Source organism: Rhinolophus ferrumequinum, chromosome 26 (genome assembly GCF_004115265.2).
Source record: "Rhinolophus ferrumequinum isolate MPI-CBG mRhiFer1 chromosome 26, mRhiFer1_v1.p, whole genome shotgun sequence".
NCBI lineage: Eukaryota > Metazoa > Chordata > Mammalia > Chiroptera > Rhinolophidae > Rhinolophus > Rhinolophus ferrumequinum.
The window spans coordinates 26,059,097-26,080,960 of NC_046309.1; the positions used below are offsets into that span (position 1 = coordinate 26,059,097).

The 21,864-nt window shown below is 38.7% G+C and overlaps 1 protein-coding gene across 1 annotated transcript in view; it reads right to left on the bottom strand.

Moving 5' to 3' along the window:
- Positions 1-17,145, bottom strand: part of CAPZA2 (capping actin protein of muscle Z-line subunit alpha 2) — a 48,120-nt gene extending 30,975 nt beyond the window's left edge. Inside the window, exon 1 of the mRNA XM_033099042.1 lies at positions 17,002-17,145. Within this exon, the coding sequence (XP_032954933.1) occupies positions 17,002-17,040 (39 nt within the window). The 5' untranslated portion in view covers positions 17,041-17,145. The remainder of the gene's footprint in view (positions 1-17,001) is intronic.
- Positions 17,146-21,864: the final 4,719 nt, after the last annotated feature.

Consider the following 21,864-nt stretch of genomic DNA (forward strand, 5'->3'; position numbering starts at 1 on the left):
CCACTGAGAAATAACAATTAAGATGATAACAAAAGTGGGATAATTGACATTAGTGTTTGCCAAGCACTCTACATGGATTTAACTCTTCACAACAACCCTATGAGGTGGTTACTATTATATTTGCACGTTTTTTAGATGAGGTAACTGAAGCAGAACCTAAGTAACTGATGCCTGAATCTACTTTTATTCACTACATTATGCTGCTTTTCAGATTTAAAAGTTTTGGTGGAATGGGTAAAACCCAGCCACCAAAAGATGAATCTGGCAAATGTAACAGTGTAGCCAACAAACAACTGTCTCAATATAAATAATTTTTTTTTGTATTTAAAATGTCAGTAATAACTTAAGTGAAACAGACAAATTCCCTTAAAGACACAAAATACGAAATTCACTCAAGAAACAGAGAACCTAGATCTATTAAACAAATTATCTTTAAAAGCTTTGCAACAAATAAAACTCCAGGTTTTCTTATACCCAGTATTTAAGAAAGAAAGAACACCAATTCTACACAAATTACTCCAGAAAACATAAGTGAAGAGAACACCTTCCAACTCATTTTAAAGAATAGCACCATCCTATACCAAAGACTAAAATAATTCAAGAAACACAACTGTAAAAAAATAGTATAATCAGAGTTATTTTAAAATGAAGCAGGAGCTGCCACCCCAGAGGAACTGCTTGGCACTTATGCCTCAAATCTTTGGAATGTTAAAACAGGGCAAAATAAGCTTTGGACTGGGCCTAAAGCAACACTGTATGCCAAACAACTACTTGCAAAGATAACAAGAAAGCAGATATTATGACTACAGGACTGATGACTACCAGACTGAAAATTAAAAACACTGTTTAGAATTCGCCACTATGTTAGCTTATCTGCACCAATAGAAACGCCTTCCATGGATATGATTGTTCCCTTTCCCTCTCATAAATACCTCCTGTCTTTGTCTCCTAATTGGAACATTACACTATTTGGGTTTCTGCCTGAATCAGTGCTTCCCAAATAGCTATTCTTTTTTGATCTCAAATAAATGCTTGTTGCCTCTCACTTTGGTCTTTTATTTTTAGATTAGCACAATTCACAGACCCAAATCTCTCATGAACATAGATGCAAAATTCTTCAATAAAATATTAGCAAGTCGAATCTAGCAATAATATATAGAAAGGATAACACATCATAACTAAATAGTTTTTCCTGGAAATGTAGGGCTGTTTCAATATTTAAAAATGAATGACAGCAATTCACAATTATCAACTGATTAAAGATGAATACCCACAGATCATTTCAACAGAAGCAGAAAAATTATTTGATATTCAACATGTAATCATAATGAATACTCTTACCAAGCTAGAAAGAGAATGTCCTTAATTTGATTAAAGGTATTTACAAAGAAACCTATAACTAACATAACCCTTAATGGCCAAGGACTAAAGGCTTTACCCCTAAACTCAGGAATAAGACAAGAATGTCTATCCTCACCACTTATTCAACATCCTACTAAGGTCTTAGTGCCGTAAGATAAGAAAAAGAAATCAAAGGAATTTCATAACTAAAATAAAACTTTCTATTTGCAGACAACATGATTGTTTACAAAAAAAAAAAAAAACCCCAAGGAAGTGAAAAAAAAATGACCTAGGTATAAAGCTAACAAATTAAGTGCGGAGGCAGTATACTGAAAACTACACAAAACACTGATGAAAGAAATCAAAGAAGGGCTAAATAAATGGAGAGAGATGTTAAAAATATATTTCCGGACTGGAAGATTTAGTATCATGAAGGTAATTTTCCCCAAACTATTCCATTGAGTCAGTGGAAGTCCAATCAAAATCCCAGCAGTTTTTGCATATATACCAATAAGCTGATTCTAACATTGATATGTTTCCTACGTTATTTTTCCATGTTTGAAAAATGCAATGAATGCAGATTTATTTTGGGCATGCATTAAGACCTCTTCTGCTCAAATGCAAGCAAGATCAAAAAATCACTCTGATGCCCAAAATAACACACACACACATGAATACACACCACGCTATTAAAAAAAGTAAGATTTGGGGTGGGCTATAAAGAGAGGAAATGAAATATGTTACTTCATACCCTTAATAGTATATGCAAAGCAGTAAAGGCAAATGAACTACAATAGCCAAAACAATTCTGAAAAAGAACAAAGTTGAACAATTCACACTACCTGATTTTAAGACTTACTATGTAAATCTACAGTCATTAAGACAGTACTAGTGAAGGGATACACAATGGAACACAACTGAGAGTTCAAACACACATGCACACACACATGCGCGGCCAAAACTTTTGACAAACATGCAAAGACAATTAAAAGGAGAAAAGATATCTTTTCAACAAGTGATATTCAAACAATTAGATATCCCTTAGGAAAAACATTTATCTCAATCTAAACTTCACACCTTATTAAAAAATTACCATAGCTATAAATGTAAAACAGAAAACTTAAAAAAAAAAGGAAACAAGAAAATCTTCATGACCTAGGGTTAGGCAAAAAAGTCTTAGATATGTTACTAAAACTACGATCCTTGCTAACCCAGTATACAACAGTTTGGCAATTTCTTAAGAAGTTGCCACAGAATAATAGCACAACTCCACTCCCAGGTTATCTATCCTAGAAAAATGCAAATCTATGTCCAGTTGCTCAAAACTGAAGACAACTCACAACCCAAATGTCCACAAATGTGTATATGAATACATGATGGTGTTCTACATAATGGGATACGACGCAGCAAAGGAAAGGACCAAATTAGGAATACCTGCAACAACTTGGATAACTCTCAAAAGCCTTATGCTGAATGAAAGAAAGCAGTCTCGAAAGGGTACACAGTAATAATATACGTCACCGTTTATACGACATTCTCAAATAAGCAATATCATAGCAATGGAGAAGAGATCCACAGTTGCCAGGGTCTGGGAGGAGGGGTGGGGGCAGGGTGTGAATACAAAGGGAGAAAAGAGGGAAAGAGAAAATGAGGAAGTTTTTTTTGGGTGACAGAACGACATTATATCTAGATTTTGGTAGTGGTTACATGAATCTACACATAGTTGAAAATTATCAGAAAAAGAGCGGGGCTCCTATTAATATGTTAATAAAAATGTGTTTTATGTGTATTCAAATTATTTTCTTCTAAAATACTTAAGAGGACTATTAAAATTAAAAGGCAAAACATAAAGAATAACTCTGAAGCCGGCAAGGTTATAGAAAAACAGTGCATGCTACACATAACACTGGAATCTCATGTGACAGTCTTAACCTCCTTCTCCCTCCCCCCTTCCTTCCTATTGAGGTAAGGAGTTGTTAGAAAGCACTTAAAACAAAGTCTTCATCACTACTAAAGGCAACAAATAAAATTGTGGTAACCTGCTGATGAATTTATCAAATGCTTCTTTTGAAAACTTGTAGAATTTTGAGGTAATTTTTTAATACTCCTAATGACTTACACATTTACCTATAAAACTGGCAAAATGTAAAGTACTGATAGCAAGCAGTACACACACAGCATATTTAGTGATGTGACTAACTAGTTGTTGAGTTTTAAAAATATTAGTTGCTTCCAAAATAGGCACATACCATTTAGAATTTTAGTCAGTTCTAAAACAAAAATGATCTCCATTTTTATCCGACTGGTAATTGCCATTGCTATTACACTAAATGCGAGCATCAAGCAAAGGAGTTAATAGACTGCTCACAATATCCAAAGCAAATGGGGGGTCAAAAGTACCACTAGGGTTGGGAGGTCATGGGAGCAGTCTGGCTGAAAACCCAACCACAAGCTGATTATACCAGCTATGCCTGAAGTATTCTAAGCTGGTCTTTGAGAATTTCACCAGAGAAGAATCCGGTTTTTGTACTTCTTATGTGCTCGAGAAAAGAAAGTGTGTCCAGCAGTAAAGGCTTGTCTCCCTAAAAAAGTATTCAGTCATCAAGGTATTTTCTAAACTCTGCTATCAACTCGATATTCCCCTACATCCATCCTTCCTAGCCAACGTTTTAATTTTAAATCCAAGGAAAAGAGTTAACAAGAAGATGTCCCCAGAGTAGACGAATTTCTGAAAATAAGTCAAAACATACTTCCTCCAAGTTTCTCTAGCACACACAGAGCTATCGTCTATTTACCCCCGGGCATATTATAGCTGTTCTCTGTTAGAGCGCAGTGAATTATGAGATACATTGCTAGGCCCGCGGCTCATTATTCTGCATTACCCACCATCTTCTTCCACACGATACTCGAAATCCAGTCCTTCTAAATTGGAGTCGGATTCAGGGAAGAGTTATTACTATTACTGTATTTCTAAACTGCAATTCTAAATTGGAGGGGCGTGTGGTTTTGTTGGGAAAGTGTAGCTAGCTTGAGATTAACTCTTTCTCATCTGTTAGTCATTGGCAGCTGACAGGTACGCCTCATAACAATTGCACCAAGAAGTATAGTTTTAAAAAGTCAACCTTATTAATGTTGAACTTAATGTATTAATCTGGGCTAAAAGCTGAAAGCACTGTATTTCTTTTCTTCTACTTGGGTCCAAATGTTATTTTATATAAGACATACAAAGGATAAACATAGCATAAAAAGTATGTCCCATTCTGTTGTGCTTCTTGTAAAACAGCAGACAACACAAGTGATTGTTAATATAAAGTTACTTATACATAAAATAGTGTATGCCAAACAATATCCAAAATGTTAGTATACAGTAGCCCTGAGGAAAAAAAAAATTCCTTCCCATCAACTGCCTGAGATAAGACAGAAGTATTTACTCACTGTTGAACTTTATTTTTGTACTTTTTCTTATGTGCTTTAAAAAAAGCATTCTACAATTCAAAAAACAGATTAAATAATGATAATTAAGATAAAATAAGAATAAAATAAGAATCCAGAGTCCATATTAATGTAAATAAATGAACAAATGGGAGAAAAAGGGAAAGTATTTCAACTAATAAATAGAAGGAATGACTGAATTAGAAAATCACCTATGATGCTAAAATTGATGGGTAGAAGTTATGAGAAAACAACAGTAGACTCACATGGTCTGAAAGTATCTTTCCACAAGCCACTTAATTACAAAGGGATAAACAGTAATTTTACCATGAGGAAACCTGCCACGTACCACATTTACTAAATGATGGGTTATCCTAAGTAACAGGTCTCCTGAGAGGGTATACCTGAGGACACAAACATCACTTCCGGGATACTCCTGCCAAAAAGTCATAGGCTGAATCTAATCATGAGGAAATGTTAAACAAACTGAAATTAAGAGGCAGTCTACAAATTACTAGTCTGTACTCTTCAAAGAGTTAAGGTCTGGAAAGACAAACAATGCTGAGAAACCGTTCCAGATCAAAGAAGACCAGAGACACTACAACACAATTCTGTATGATCCTGGGCTGGGTCCCGGACCAGCAGTTGGTGAAATGTGAACAGGGTCTGCAGATTAGATAATAGCATTTAATAAATGTTTAATTTGTTGATTTTGATAATTGTACTGTGGTTATGTAAGAGAAATCCCTAAACATAGTCAAATAGAGAGTGGGAAAAAAATTCCTTATCCACTGGGTTTGTGGAGATTGTCTCTACATTTTTTCTAACTTTAAAGTTTTGCTCTTTGCATTTAGGTCTCTAATATCCCTGGGATTGATTTTTGTGTATGATGTGGGACAGAGATATATTTTTTTATTACATTGTCCTACGGATAAACATTCTAATAATACTATTTCTTTAAATGTACTTTTCCCCACTGGGCCAAAAACAAAATAGTATCTTATATATTCAGCACTATTTCCCCCCTTTTCTTCCGCCTCCCCCCCACTCCGGTTCAAGCTGCTGTTTCTCAGTCTAGTTGTGTAGGACACAGCTCCCTGGACCCTGCCTGATGGTGTTATGAGCCTTGCCCCCGCCGCTCTGAGGCAGTTGGTTGCCAGTCATTGGTCGGCCGCTCACAGCAGCTCACGGCAGTTCTCGCCGGCTGCCGACCCACGGCTGCCCACCCACGGCAGCACACAGCAGCCCATGGCAGCCCAAGCCCAGGAAGAGCGGTTGTTCACAATCTTAGCTGTAGCGGGCACAGCTGACTAGCCCATGTGGGAATGGAACCGGTGACCTTCGTGTTATGAACACTGTGCTCGAACCACCTGAGCCACCGGACCCGGCCCAGCATTATTTTTTAAAACGTGAGTTACTTCGTGATTTCAGTCAGGGATATGAAGAACACATGTCATACATTTTAATAAATTCCAAAACTCCTTCTGAAAATTGTCTAAAGAATTTAGCAGTCATCATTCATTCCTGTAGTAAGCACAAGAATGTAACTTGCTAAAGGAACTTCTGAATATTCAATAATAATAGGAGGCAGCAAGAGATAACTATCCTGTTATAACAGAGGCACTGGCTAACACTAAGAAAATATTAATGTAAGTAATGGACATTAAATTAATATTCCATTTCTTCTCACAAACAACTTAATTTGTTTAAAGACTTCCAATGGTTATCCAAAGTAAGTAATGAATAATTCATTTTTTGTACACAAAAATTCTAGTGGAGTTATTTAGGCATTGTTGCAGTTCACCATGAGCCATTGTCTCCTTGAAGTCAAGTTAAGCAATTTTCGTTTGAATAGAGGATTCTAATTACTTGAGTTCTAATAAAGGTATGATCATATCTGCGATTTTTGTTTGTTTACAATTGTTTGAACCAACTCTCGATTTTTGAGGCTCAACAAATTGTACTAGTTTAGCCTTCATAAAAACAAAGTCAAAGGGTACTTTTTTGATGTTTTATCTATGGCTAAACATATTTAACTTCACTTTATTTTTATTTTATTTTTTATTCTTTTTATTTTTATTGGGTAATACTGGGGAACAGTGTGTTTTTCTGGGACCCATCAGCTCCAAGTGAAGTCATTGTTTTTTCAATCTGAGCTGTAGAGGGCGCAGCTCACTGGCCTACGTGGGAATTGAACCGGAGACCTTGGTGTTATGAGCACTGCGCTCTAACCATCTGAGCCAACCAGCTGCCCTGCTTCACTTTAAATTATCATTAAACATCTACACAAATTGTGTTTGAGGAGGGCTGTTAACTATTTAATACAAATTTTCAAATGACAACAAACTTATCTTTATTTAACCTACCAAACTCATTCAAAAGTTTTCTTTTATGACCCAGCAATTTCATAACTAGGCATTTGCGTAAGATAAATGGATGCGTATGTCCACACACAGACGGCACAGGGTGTTCAGAGCAGCCTTGCTCATAACAGTCCCAAATGTCCATCAGGAGGAAACGGCTAAACAAACTGGGGGACTGGTACAGGCAACACCATGAACAAATCTGAAAACCAGCTGAGTGGAAAGCAGCCAGATGCACACTCAAAACACTGTGTGACTCCATTTATATGACACTCAAAACCAGGGAATACTAATCTATGGGGATAACAGGTAAGAGTATGGTTGAGAAAAGGGTGCAGGGACTGATCAGAAAGAGGCCTGAGGGAATTTTCTGAGAGGATAGAAAATGTTCTTTATCTTATTTTGAGTGAACAAATGGTTGCATGGGTGTATATAATCGTGAAAATTCATCAAACTGATGGTTTAAGACTTGTGCACTGCCTGGCAGGTAAATTAGATCGTAACTAAAAAATGCAAAACAATCTCATATATATGATAGCGTATCTTATGATTTGTCTTTATGCATCAATGTTAATTTAAAAACCTAGTAACCGTGATAATTAAGGAATGATAATATTAGTTTATTTTCTAATTAAGTCATAAACATTTAAATTTTTATTGCTGAAAATCCAGAAAAACGTATTTATCGAACCGATTGCTTTTCTAATGAAAAATACAGTAAAAAATTTAAAGGTAAAAATTCCCCCCTTTCTCCTGCCTCCCCCCCACTCCGGTTCAAGCCGTTGTTTCTCAGTCTAGTTGTGTAGGACACAGCTCCCTGGCCCATGCTGGTGTTATGAGCCTTGCACTCCCCCAGGCTGGTCGGTCGACTGCTCACAGCAGCTCTCGCGGGCTGCCAGCCAACTCCCGCTGGCCACCAGCGAGCGGCTCATGGCAGCACACAGCAGCCCATGGCAGCACATGCCGACCTCAGGCTGCTCAAGGCAGCCCAGCTCCAGGGAGAGCCTTGTCCACAATCTTAGCTTAGAGGGAGCAGCTCACTGGCCCATGTGGGAATCGAACCAGTGACCTCGGCGTTAGGAGCCGGAGCTCCAACCACCTGAGCCACGGGGCCGTCCCTAAAGGTAAAACTTTAAAGAAACAAAAATTAAGGACCTCAGATTTTCATTCTGAATTACAGATATATTTTGGCATGAATCTATACTATAATGGGGCATTTGCCTCACAGTCTCCTTTAAAAATATTGGGACATTCTTGCTTAAATTAAGGGCTATGATCAGATGTTTTCACTCTACTCACCATGTCCTTTATCTGTGTACAATTTGTAAGAAGGAAATCTCAGCGCTCAGACTGAATAAACTCAAGCTGACTATTCCAAAGTCATCTTCTTAAGAAATCCCACAGCAATGAAATGTCTACATTTTGAATTCTATAGTTTCTTCACAGGTTTCACCTGATTCTCAAGGAATATGATACCAAAATGGGTCACTGTCTTAGCGATGGGTAGTAAAGTTAAAAAGAGCTATTATGCATTTTTCCACTTCAACTGTAAGTATTATTTGACATCATTTCCCATTACTCTAAAAACTGCCTATGCCTTTTTGAGAATTACAAGTAAAATAAGAGAAAAGCACTTTTAAAACTCTATCATATTTAAATAGTTTATGATCAAGTGATCACTACTGCATGTCTGTGTTACAGACACGCTTCCTTAAGAATTTTTTCCTTTATTATTATCATTTTGAGTGGTAATTAAAAACAGGGCCAACATCACTTAACCTAAAACTAGGTCATCTAGTAAATTCAACATCAGTTTTTCTTTAAACATTTTTATCATTTATTGAAAATATTAAGAAACCCACAAATCCAAAGTAGACATCAGTAACTGAAAAAGTTATATAAGCTCTTATTTATCTTACATTTTCTATTTCTTTCTCTGATCTGAATCATTCCCCTCAGCTCACAAACACTCCTAAACTTTTTCCATCTTAAAAAAATATATCCCTGAAATGAAATAGCAGTAAAAAATGAAGTTATAATACCCAGTCTTTCTCTTTTGCTTCATCCCCATTTTTTTCAATAATAAGTTACACTTTCCGTCTCCGTTTCTTATCTTTTCATCAACATTTATTGCGCACCACAGTGCAGTGAGACTCAACCCTTGCAGCACATTCACGCCATCCAGGAAGCTGTTTTTTTTTTAATTAAACAAAGAAGTAGAGAGGCTTTAGGCCTCTCCCACGAGCGAAACCTGTGCACCGTGTTTGTTTATAAACTCTCCACTTGACTCTAAGGCGCATCTAGAGCGGAAAACCACTGATCTAATATACACCAGGCATGACTGGAATTTCAAAGATGAATAAAACACAGGACCTGGCCCTGAAGAACACAGGAAATAAAAACATCAGGTAAACCTATTACGGTTGGTAAATGTTATAGCAAAGGTACGTACAAACTGCTGAGGGAGCAGAGACAGGCCAGGATATAAAAGATGAGGAGGAAGTCTTAGCGCCTGGTTATTGAAGGATGAGTGGTTTACAATGCAGACAAGAGGGAAAGAACATTTCCAGAAGAGGGAAAACATATACACACTTTCTAGACCCTGGTAATGTGGCTTTTCTTTCTGCTCCCTGCTCCAAACTCTAGAAAAACTGCTCTCTTAATGACCACCCATGATTTCTAGTGCACCATTTAGATAGTTGGCCTCATCTATATCAGTTTTCCAATCTGTAAAATGGAGATAATAACAAGGTTACTCTGACAATTGAAGAGATTATAGTATAGTAGATACTGGATATACAGTAGTAGATATAATTTCTCATCCCATTCTCTTAAATTCAAAGGCTTTTCTCAGTCCTATATTCTGTCTTAATCTCTACAACACTGATCTGCTCCTTCTGGAAATTCTCTTCAAGTCCCATGACATAAGAACCTACTCTGTGCTAGGTACTCACTTCTGCTTCAGGGGTAATTCCTCATCCTCTTCTCCTATTCTTTAAATGAAAGTATATCCAAAAGCATATGCTCTCTGCCCTCTCTTCTTTGCACATCTAAACTTTCTCCTAAAAAGCTTATCCCTTCTCGTGGCTTTAACCTGCAAAGAGAGGATTTCCAAATCTGCATAAAATCTCTGGGCCTGAGCTCTTTCCCAAGCTCCATTCCTACATTTCCATATGTGCCAGGCTGTTCACATAGACATTCTGCTAGGATCTCAAACTCAATATAACCCGAATCAAATTCACCATTACTTCTACCAACTGTGCACCCTTTCCTGTGTTCTCTAGTTGGTGGTACCACTTCCCAGTCATCGAGATTCCCACATTCAGTTACCTCTGGTTCCTCCCTTACCCCTACGTTTACTACCAAGTCCTGTCAACTCCAACTCTGAAATCTATTAGCAATCGTTTCTTCCTGTCTTGTGAAACTACTTTAATTTGAGTTCTAGCACTTAACCCAGGTTCCCAACTGCTCTTACTGGCTTCAATCTGGCCAGACCTGTGGTTTTCAATTAGGAGCGAATCTGTTCCGCAGGAGATATTTTTGGTCAGAAGGACTGCGGGGGGCATCATGTGGACCAAGGATGCTATTAAACATCCTACAACGCACAGGACAGCCCCTACAACAAGGAGTTATCCTTCCCAAAATGTCAACAACGCTGAGGCTGAGAACCCGTGTTTAGCAGGGGTTAATCTCTGCATTTCTTACTAGCAAAGTACCCCCTGCTTCTTCCCACTTTCCTGATTTTCCTTCCTGTGGTGTGCTTTCTGATATGACCTTATACACCACTGAAGTCTATCCTCCTAGGCAGAAGTAATTTTTCTGTCTTCTGAATTTCCATGAAGTTACTACTTTTTGATCCTGTACAGTATGTATAAATGTTATATACGTCTGATTCATCTGTGACTCTATGTATATATCTACCAAAGAGGTGATCAAATCACAAACTTTCAGTGAGTCTAAAACGTCAACTATGGTGCTATTACTTCTATTCACAAATACAATTCTCTTTCCCTTTCCTGACCTTTCTGAAATCAGGTTTTTAGATATAACTTGCTTTCGTTAATTGAAATCTGAGCAGAAGTGCGGTGATTGTGTGTGATTGTGTGTGTGTGTGTGTGTGTGTGTATGGGGAGCCGGGAGCTTTAAAACCAGCGTGCTATTCACTGCATTTCCTTCCCACTGCTATGGGGGCTGTAGAAAACGGGCTAAGTTCAGACTGAAGTCCTCCAACAGCCTGAAACTACATGACTTCTGCTGCTGGCCCACACTAGACATATACGGAATGAGTGACGAGATGTCCTACAAAGCCCCCACCACTCTCATGCTAAGATTTTAGGTTGTTTTTTAATGCATTATATGTTTGCTTACCCTGATTCATAATCAACGTAAGATGCATAATTTTAGGTAACCCTGAAAAAAGGAAAACTGGTACCAATGAAATATCATAAGCCACTGATTGTATAATGCAGTCTGATGTCAAAGATCTTAAACGATGGGAAATTATGAGCATTGAAATCAATGAAATATGGTATATTGATAAATAAATGAATGTGGACACAGTTTTCAAACATTATTTCCATTCATTGTCAACAGAAACTAAATAGAACTAAAATATCCAAGAAGTTCGCAACCATTAGATTCATAATGGAACATGTAAATAAATGCAGTAAGTGAAAGAATGTAGAAATTGTACATCCAATCTTAAAATAAAACTTGTGAAATTCTCCTTTTTTGACAACTGTAGGTGTTTCTATGGAGCCCCTATTTTCTTTGACATGCATGAATCTCTTACAATAAATTACTGCTTCAGGCAATTAGGCTTTTGGGTCAGAGCACAAAACTTTAAGTCAATTTTTCCCATCATGCTTTTCACCTAAAAATCACTTTGTACTCTGCTCTAAGTGTTCTTATATCCTGTGTTATTACACTAAAATGCAATGCTTTATGTGTATAGCTGTCCTTATTTTACGCAGAAATGGCTCCCAAATGCACTGAAAACACCACAAATTCGCTTTAATGTGCAAAGTCTGAAATCCCCACTAATGTTATAGCAGCTATCAAGTTTCTGCTTGCTGTAGGAATTTTTACACTTTATTGGTGCAATGATGGAATTCATTCACCTACAGAATATAACTAGGAATGAACATTTTCTACATTTATAGCTCACTGTTTGAGTTTACTTTTTGGTTAATAAGAACACTACTGAGTTTACATTAATTATGATGGAAAATAACAGCCTACATTGTTTTTACATACAATCAAAATTGCTGAAGCCAAATTATGGTTGTGTAGTGAGGGAAAAGCGTATAAACGGCTATAAAGAATATTCAGCATGTGGACATGATTTGCACCATATCCAGTATCATCACCTGTAACCCAGAGAGCACCAGGAGTTCCATCTGACTGTTTGAATCTTTAAAATCTATAGCGCTATTTAGAAATTAAAAAATTTAGGCACAACAAATTTATCCTGCAAAATTTGGCTTTATATGCTACTTCTACTTTTCATAAAACTCTAATGTTTTCTCTGTAATTTTCTGAATTCATGATTCCTTGTTCATTCTTTCACTGAACCATTCTACCCATCATGTGCAGCATGACAGATGCTATAGACATTATTTCTGCACTTAGGAACCCCAACTGAATGGGGGGAAATGACAAGTAACTATTATTGAAAACTGTATTTAATACCAGTACTATGTTATAGCATTCAGAAGAGATTAAACTAGCCATGCGATCTGAGCTAACCCTTGAGATGAGCATGACTTTCATCTTTCAAAAAAGGGGACAGACCAGGAGCAGTATCAACAGTCAAAGTGGTTAAGTCATGAGCAGAGTAAAATAACTACCACTTACTGTGTGTTTACTACATGCCAGGCACCATTTATACTTATAGCAACTCAATGGAGAAGATACTTCCTGTTATATCCCCAGTATATCATAGGAAACTAAGGCTGAGAAATTAAATAATTTACCCGAGGTGCTAGACATGGACTAACAAGCAAGTCTCTGAATTCACAGCATGATTAAATAAATAACAGTATATACTGGAAATGCTGGAACTATTTAGGTTATAATGGAATATAAGGCCATGAACACCATTTTCAGGAGTTGGGCTTCATTGTAAAGGCAATGGAGGATCCAGCAACTAAAAGTTTGAGAACAGAAAAACATATTAAAACATGGCTTAGATACAGGAAATTAGAAGGATGAGTCTAGAAAGTCTATAATAAAAGCCTAGCGGTGGCAAAAATAACAGAAGGGAAAGACTAGATATGAGAAAATCTTCTAACCCTACTTTTCCTCGAGGCCTTGTCTTTATTTCTTCCTCAACAAAACTGTTCGTACAGTAAAATTTTATTACTAAACAACAGTAGTTAATAATACAAATAACAGTTAATAGTTGTGTTAACTGAGAGGTAAGAAACCAATTATTAATATAAACGAATTAACTTTTCAAGCAAGAAATAAATTATTTGCATAAGATACATTTTGATGATGGAAGTGACAAGGTTTAGAATCTGCAAGGTACAGAGCACAAGGAAAAAAAAGTTAGAATAAAGCTGAAGTTAAAAACTTGGATGACTGGAACAATGGGAACAGATATAAAGAGAAAGATGAGCTGGAGGAGATAGATTTCTGCCCCTCTTTGTGTAGAGGGAAGGAGAGGGGAATTTATGAATTTAGTTTTAGGCAAGTTCCATTTGAAGATACCTCATTGTGACAGGACTAGCAGAAAAAAATGTGTGACCAGTGCTCAGGAAAGAAGTTAGGGCTGAACTATGTACTTGAGACACACCAACAAAGATAACAGCCGAGGCTATGGGATGGATTACTTTAATCACCGGGGGGAAGGTGGGAGGATTTACAGAAAAAAAAAAAAGATCCCTTCTAACCAACAATTGTCTTCTTCTGGAGCTTGGAGTGACTTCCTAGATTTTTCTCCCCTAGAGAGGGGTTTGGGAGTGGTTCTTCTCCAGCCTTATGCCACAATATCATATAATTTCAAATTCACAAAAATGCTTTACTGTAAGATACAGCTAACCCAGGAATGGAAAACGTGATTGTTTTTTGGCCCAGTTTCTCTGTAAAAGTCTGTGGGACACACTACAGCATAAGAGTAACTTAAAGAACATCATTGTTCTTCTTCGGATAACTTAATTCTTATTAACCCAGTGGCCAAAGGTAAAAAGATTATTAAATTCATAGTGATATCCTCAAAAAACAATTGCATATGACTTAAAAAAGCAAAGACATAATTCTAGATTAATTTCTAAAATGCTTCCTACCATAGGGCATATGTGAAACTATACCAGTAGTATATTTTTAAATGTATTGAACAATAATAAACTTTGTTCTAAAACCAAAACACAAATTTAGAACACAACACTATTTGATGTTTAGTATTTACAATTTTTTAATTAAAAACAGAAAGAACCATAGTTTGTCCTTTTTCGAAATAAGCTGTCAACAAATTAAAAACAGATTAACCCAGAAGAGGTCGTATTGGTCGTTTAAAGGAGCAAAATGTCACAAGAGCAACAACTTTGGATTCAGACAAACTCAGGTTTAAATATCACCTTTGCAACTTCCTACTTAGGTATCCTTGGGTGAATCTGAAACCTTATTTTACTCATCTGTGAAATGGTAATATAACCTACCTCAAATTAACAAATTTATAAAAATGAACGTATTGTCTAACTGAGCCAGATACATGCAAAGTATGGTACTACATAAATATTAACAGATTCATTTCCTTACATCTGCAATCAATAATGGAAATTCCAAGAGCTTAAAAGTCTTAAAAGCGTATTTTTGAAAATTACAATGTGGCAGAAAGAGCAACACAATTTAAATATTAGCTTAAAAATATCACCTTTAAATCCTCTGATTCCATACCAAACATCTTCCTCCCAAAAGATTACAAGAATATTTCTAAAGTGACAATATTAGAATTTAACTCAAAAGTTTAGTCAGTATTTTTCTTAGATTAGTAAATATAGCTATGAAATCTATATGCAAAATATCTATAGAATAGTGTTACAAAACTCAAAACAAAAACAAAAACGAATTCCTTCAAATTAGAATTTTCATTCATTTCCTCTTAGAACATTGCGCTGGGCAAGCTTAGAGAATTAGACACCCCCCCCCCTGTATGGAGCTTAGCGCACAGAGAGTGTGGCACAGAGAGTGTGGGGTAATACGGAGTGTTGTCACCTCATCACTATTTTAGGCCTTCCCAACACCTGGCTGGTCTGTATTAGCTTCCACACTGGGTACTCTCTTCATCGCGATTTCTAGCGACTTGAGCTACATCCAACCACTTAAGAACGGTGGAATAAAAACATGACAATCTTTTTAACAAACTTTTCAGCACTACTTAATTTTAAATGTGTGTGTGTGTACAAGAGCATACATTTTCAGTTATCAACATATAGTGATTTACCAATGATACACATGTGAAAACTGCACAGCAACTTTGTGTATACAGGGACCTCTCTGCCTACCGGGTCCCTGGGTTATGGAGAATCTTGTTGCGGTCCTCATTTTGTTGTTTTATTATAACTTTCACCAAAAAGCACAGAGAAAAAAGATTTCCAACAGTAAAGATGAGGCTGACCTCAGCACCGACATAAGGAGATGGAACATTACATTTCCGTGTTAGAACACAGGATGTAAAAACACTTGGAGTGAAGAGTTCGAACTGAAAAGTATCCTTAGGCTTGGATTAGGATTTCTTAAAACACCACGTCTGTGTTTCCTACATGGCTGTACTGCTTTGGAACTTAAAAAAAACCACAATGTTAAATTAAGAGTGGACACTTCAAAAACTGCAACAACCATCTTATTTATGTCAGTTACTTCTGAATTTGAGAAACCTCAAGGTCCTTTCCAGGAAATACTCAAAATCAGTAGGGTCCCCACCCCACCTCACTGGGGAACGGGGCCTCACAGTCGCCAAAGGAAACGGCAAATAAGAGAGAACTAGTTCAATGATCAGATTTCTTATGTTAAATGCCTGAGAACTTAAGTCGTTCATCTGGTTCCAAGGCTGCCGCATCATTTAAGATACAGTAAAAGGAGTTGCACAATCTCCCCTCTTCGACAGAATTCCTAGCAGGACGCAGAGGCGCCACCAAACCAGCCCCCGAGGGCTGCTGCCAGCCTGGGCAGGAAACTACTGGGGAGGGGTCTTCTGGTGAGCAACTCCCCGGCCTCCTAGGGAATACGGAAGCTGCAAAGCCTACAGCTAAAGACGAAATAAGAAAAGGAAAAAAAATCAGAGAGAGGCAGACTGCCACCGGGAAAGGAAAAAAAGCGTCGCGAACCAGGAAGGGAAGCATTTTGCTACTGGGCGGAGGGATTAGAAGGGAGAACTCGAGGTCTGCTTCCTAAGCGATTTTTGCCTCTTACCCTTCACCCCGGCTACACTATTCAGCCAGGCCGTCAGGCTGGGCAGTGCCCTTGGGAAGCTCGCAGGCCGGCCCGCAGACCCCTTTACAGCCCCCAACCTGGCGCAGGGGCCGCTGCCCAGGCCCAGGGCGAGGGTCCCCGCGCCGCTGCCCCGCGCGACCCCGCCCGCCTGCCCGGCCGTCGCGCCAGGCGCCGCCGCCCGGCTCCCGCTTCCTATTTTCAGAGCACACACCCTACAAGGAGTGGAGCGAGCAGGCCAGGCGGAGACCTGCCCCCGCGCGGGCCTCGGGTGACTGACAGGGGCAGGCACTTGGGCGCAGCGAGGAGAGGGGGGCAAAGGCAGCCGAGGGCACAGACCAATGCCCTTCGCCGGCGGCCAGCCTCCGGGCTTATACACCAGGGCCCCGCTGGCTCCCGGGCCGACCGGCTCCGCCGCCCCCGCAGCTCTTACCTTCTCCTCATCAGACAACTGCTCCTCCAAATCCGCCATTTTCCTTCTGGCGACAAACCGCGGCGGCGGCGGCAGCCACCTGACTTCCCCCTTTCTGTGCGGTCCTCCGCGCCGCGCGCGCCCCAGCCAGGGAGGGGCCAGGAGCCCAGCCCACCGCGCACGCGCCCAGGGAGCCCCGCCTCCTTTCCCCGGCCCGCGGGGCCGGAGTGCGGGGCGCGTGCGCAGAGCCTCGAGGGGCTCGGGAGAGGGAGGAGTCGCCAACCGCCGCCTGCTGCAAGCTTGTCAGCGTGCTGGGTGTGGGATTCTTTCCCACCAGTGACCATATGGACCCAGTCTGCAACAAGTACATCCTGAGCCCTTGATTATGTTCCCATTAAGGCCTGAACTCTGCCAGCTAAAATGTGAAAAGTGTACGAATAGAAGCTTTTTAAACATTTTGTTTTTTAAAAAAAATTGCTAGAAAAACACTTAGCTTTCCTTAAAATATGCAGACAACCCAGTCCATAATTGAAAGATTGCTCTTGATATATTCATTCATTCATTCATTCAAGAAACATTTATTGGTCCTTTATGGTGTGTCGGGTACTGTATTAGTCTCTATGCATATACACTTGCACAATGTTAAGCAAAAACCAGAGAAACCTGTTTTCAAACCTACTCTGAACAGTTAGGGAAGGCACCGTACTATTGCAGAGGAATACAAAGTTATGTTTTAGACATGGATCCTACTCTTGAGAATCGGGTTGCCAGATAAAATACAGAAAACCCAGTAAAATTTGAATTTCAGATAAACAATGAATATATATTTTAAGTATAAATATGTCCCATGAAGCATTTGAGATATATTAAAAAAATGTTTTCAAATTTTATTGGGCATCAGTATTTTTCTTTGCTAAATCTGGCAACCCTACTTCTGAAGCTTAAAGTTTAGCAAGAAAGTGATGATGTAGTCAAAGCTTAACTGGCTAGGAATCTTGTTAAGATGCACTTGCTGAGGCAGCGGGTGGAAGGTGGGCTGGAGAATCTGCATTCCTAACAAGCTCCCAGGTAATGCCAATGCTGTTGGCCTGGACACCATCCTGAGCAGCAAGACCTTAGAGTTTAGACAGGAGTTAAGACTAGCCATTATGTTCTATACCTAAAACGAATGCAATGTTCTTTGTCGATAAAAATATGTATTAAAAAGACTTTATTCAGTAGAAAGTTGACAACTTTTGCACAGTGATATAACATCATCAGAAATATGTCTAGAAAGATGAATCTGACAGCTACATATAAATGACACAAGAGAATACCTTAGAGAGTTCACATGCAAAACGCTATTAATAAGTAATTTACTAAGGGTTCATAATGTGCAAATCATTGTTTCTTGTGGATGGAAAGTGAACAGAAACCATGCTGTTGAAAAGATAGTCCATTTAGGGAGAGAACTAATGGGAAGCTTGCTGAAACATGCAGAAAAAAGCGGGTGTTCTATTGAGGATAAATGGTGCGGAGAATGAACCACACAGTTTGGTCAAGGACCTCACTGGATGTAAATCAACAGCATTTTTATTCTTTTACAGTTTACAAATCATTGCTTCATTGATTTCTCACTGCAAGTAAGTTATGAAGTAAGGTATTTAATCAGCATTATTATACCCATTTTACAGGAGACAAAACTAAGGTTCAATATTTATCCAATTTTGCACGGCACCAAAGTGCCTGAGTTAGGATTGGAACCCAGGCATCTTATTCTAGATCCCATGTTCTTTCCCTTTTGAGATCTTTTTTCTCTCTAAATTCCAGGTGCTCTCCATCAAATAAAACTTAATGAAAGCACTTATCTCCCATCCCACCGATTCTATTCACCATCACATACGGCATCAACAGTACTTCCTTTTTTCTTCTCCTTCTGCTTTTTGGTTTCCGTTTACTCAGCAACACCTAATATCAATAATTTGTATACAGAGGGTACTCAGAAACTGTTGTTGCGTGATTAATTGGCTGCCCTCTTCCTTTAAAAACAGCACTCAAATCTGGTAATGTTTTGCAATAATTTGAATCAGACTATGTTTGTAATCGTAGCCTTAGTGATACTTTACATGTGGTTTCCCATGTGACACAATCAGCAATTAGGTAAAATTTCTGATAATCCTTTCAAAAAAGTCCCAAAACCACTCTCCCAATACCACCCTTGGTCAGTCCCAATACCACCCTCTTGATATAGTTGCAAGGAATAACTGAAATCATGTAAAACTAGGAATTCTGGGAAGATTTCTAAGGCACCATGCAAAATAGGTATAAATATGGACTGACCATTACATGAATGCAAGTAGAAATGTGGTACTGGTATTCTTTTTTAAATTGGGGAACAGTGTGTTTTTCCAGGACCCATCAGCTCCATGTCAAGCCGTTGTTTTCAATCTAGTTGTGGAGGGCGAAGCTCACTGGCCCATGTGGGAATTGAACCTGCGACCTTCCTGTTATGAGCACTGTGTACCAACCACTGAATCAACCCGCTGCCCAGGTATTCTTGATATACAGTTATTTCATAACCAAAAGAAGCAAAATATTCCTCCCATACACAATTCTCCCTATTATGTGAGAATTTCTACTCCTTTCTCATTTAATTTCTAAACTCACCTTCTACTTAACTGCACCAGAACCTATTTTTTTTAAGTTTTTCCTTTTGCAGTGTTAGTTTTTAAGTTATTTGTATGCTTTTAAATCTACTTTCCTGTGGATGTGCTACATGTCCTCACTTATATTTTAAGCTTGTCAAGGTCAGAGGTTACCTAATTTCATAGAATTACAATCTTGCAGTCAATCTAGTGCAAGAGTCTCATTTGGCAGATAAGTTGAGCTTTAGATAAATTAAATGACTTGATAAAAATTGCACATCTACATGATGTTATTTGAGAACCAATGTCCTGATGGTCATGTTCATGTTCTATCCTTTATATGATATACTATACACACACATACATATAATATAACATATATATCTCAATCATATAATGTACAATGAGATGATATTCAAATTAGTGACTGACCACTAAATGGTTGTACCAAATGTAGACTTCATAATAATAACATATTATTTAATCTCTGTATTGAAAAACTAGTATCTGTAGTTTAAACCTGTGACTTACCTTACTTCTGAAGAAAACTACCAGTGTTAGACAACGAATATTTTGTTGTTTGTTACTGTTTCATTGTGGGGACAGAGCCAGGAGTGCAGTTTCCAGGCTCTTGGCCTCACATCTACAGTGGAAAGGTACTGGCTCAGAAGTAGTAAATGGCCATCAACTGTGATTGGAGGCCATCAGCTGTGGCTAGTTGGCCGTCAGCTGTAACCAGTGAGCCATTGGCCGCTAATATAACTGCTGTGGCTACGCTAGCAGAAAATGGGGGCTAGCAAGAAGATGGGGGCTGGCAAACGCGGATTGCAGTTAGCACATCGGAGTGTGGGTTGCAGATGGCAGAGGCGGATTGCAGTTAGCAGGTGAGGTTGGTTGGCAGAGACAAGTAGACGGCAGGTTGAGGATAGTGTGGCTCCTGCTTCTGTGTCTTCAACCCAGCCAGCAGTGAGACTATAGTGGTATGACTCCCCTACCTATGGCTCCGTGGGTGTTCCTTTTTGGCCTCACCATATCCTGCGTTCTTATGTGGGGAGCGGGACCAGAGACCCTGCATGACTCCCTACATGACATTCATGTTCAATGAACATAACGGGTCTCAAGTAATCTTCTTTATGGCAGTAGAAAAGTATCAGCAATCACGTATATTTAAAAAGTAGTTGTCTTTCTAAATCAAATAATTGCCTAAACTATTGGTTACTTGTAGTTAAGTGTGCCCTACCTGTAGTCCATTTCCTTAACTAGATTTGAAAAGGTCCACGCAAATGGTAGCCCTGGAAGCCTGACATGGATCACTCTAGAGCTACCAAGGAATTATTGAAGAAGCTTGTTTTCAATTCCTCCCCTCTCCTGAACATGCTGTCCTTCATAATTTGATTCTTCCCAACCTCAACAAACCCAGCTCTGCCGCAGCTCTGAATGCACACATTATGGAAGCACAAAAAGCTACTTACTCAGGCATCACAGTTTCTCGTGCCTCTGATGAAGCCCTATCTGAAACATTCTTTGCTACCTACCCTTTAAAATTCACTTCAGTTATCCCTTTTCCCATGAAATCTGCATTGAGTCCTCTAGCTGAAGCTAGTAATTTCTTCTTCTAGATTCCCATAGAAAGTTTTCCGTGGAATTTTGCTGTGTACTCAAATGGTGAGGTGTACAGATTTTATAATCAGGAAGTCCTGGATTCTGGTCTTGGTTCCAGCGCCAGTTAACTTGGACAACTTGCTCTGGACTCCTCGGTTTCTTCGTCTATGCACTGGAGATAATAATGATCCCTCCCTCATATGGCTGTTGTGTAGAATTAATGAGACATTTTAAGTACTTAGCATCCAGCCGTAGCAAAAGTCTCAATAAATGTTACTAGCTATTGTCGTATTATAATGTCGTACCAGTCTGCCCCTTCACAACATGGCTATGTCTTAATTAGCTGTTTGATAAATGCAGAGTCTGGCTCATAAGTGCTTACAAAAGTTTTGTGGGAATGCAGACTGATTGAATGACTTTTTCATTTTATGTCCCTAAATGGGAGCTGAAAAATTGAGCTAGCCACCTACCCACATGGGGTGTAGAGATTGCCCTAAAAATGTGGCTCTGGGTGTCCAGAACAGGAAAAGAAACACTTTCCCCAGAAAAACCCAAATCATAGTAATACTCCTATTCTACATTCAGTCACCCCTTATATATCTCTCTAATCGATTTCCTGCTCCTTAATTTCTGTCAAATGTAAGTTCAAGTCTTCAGC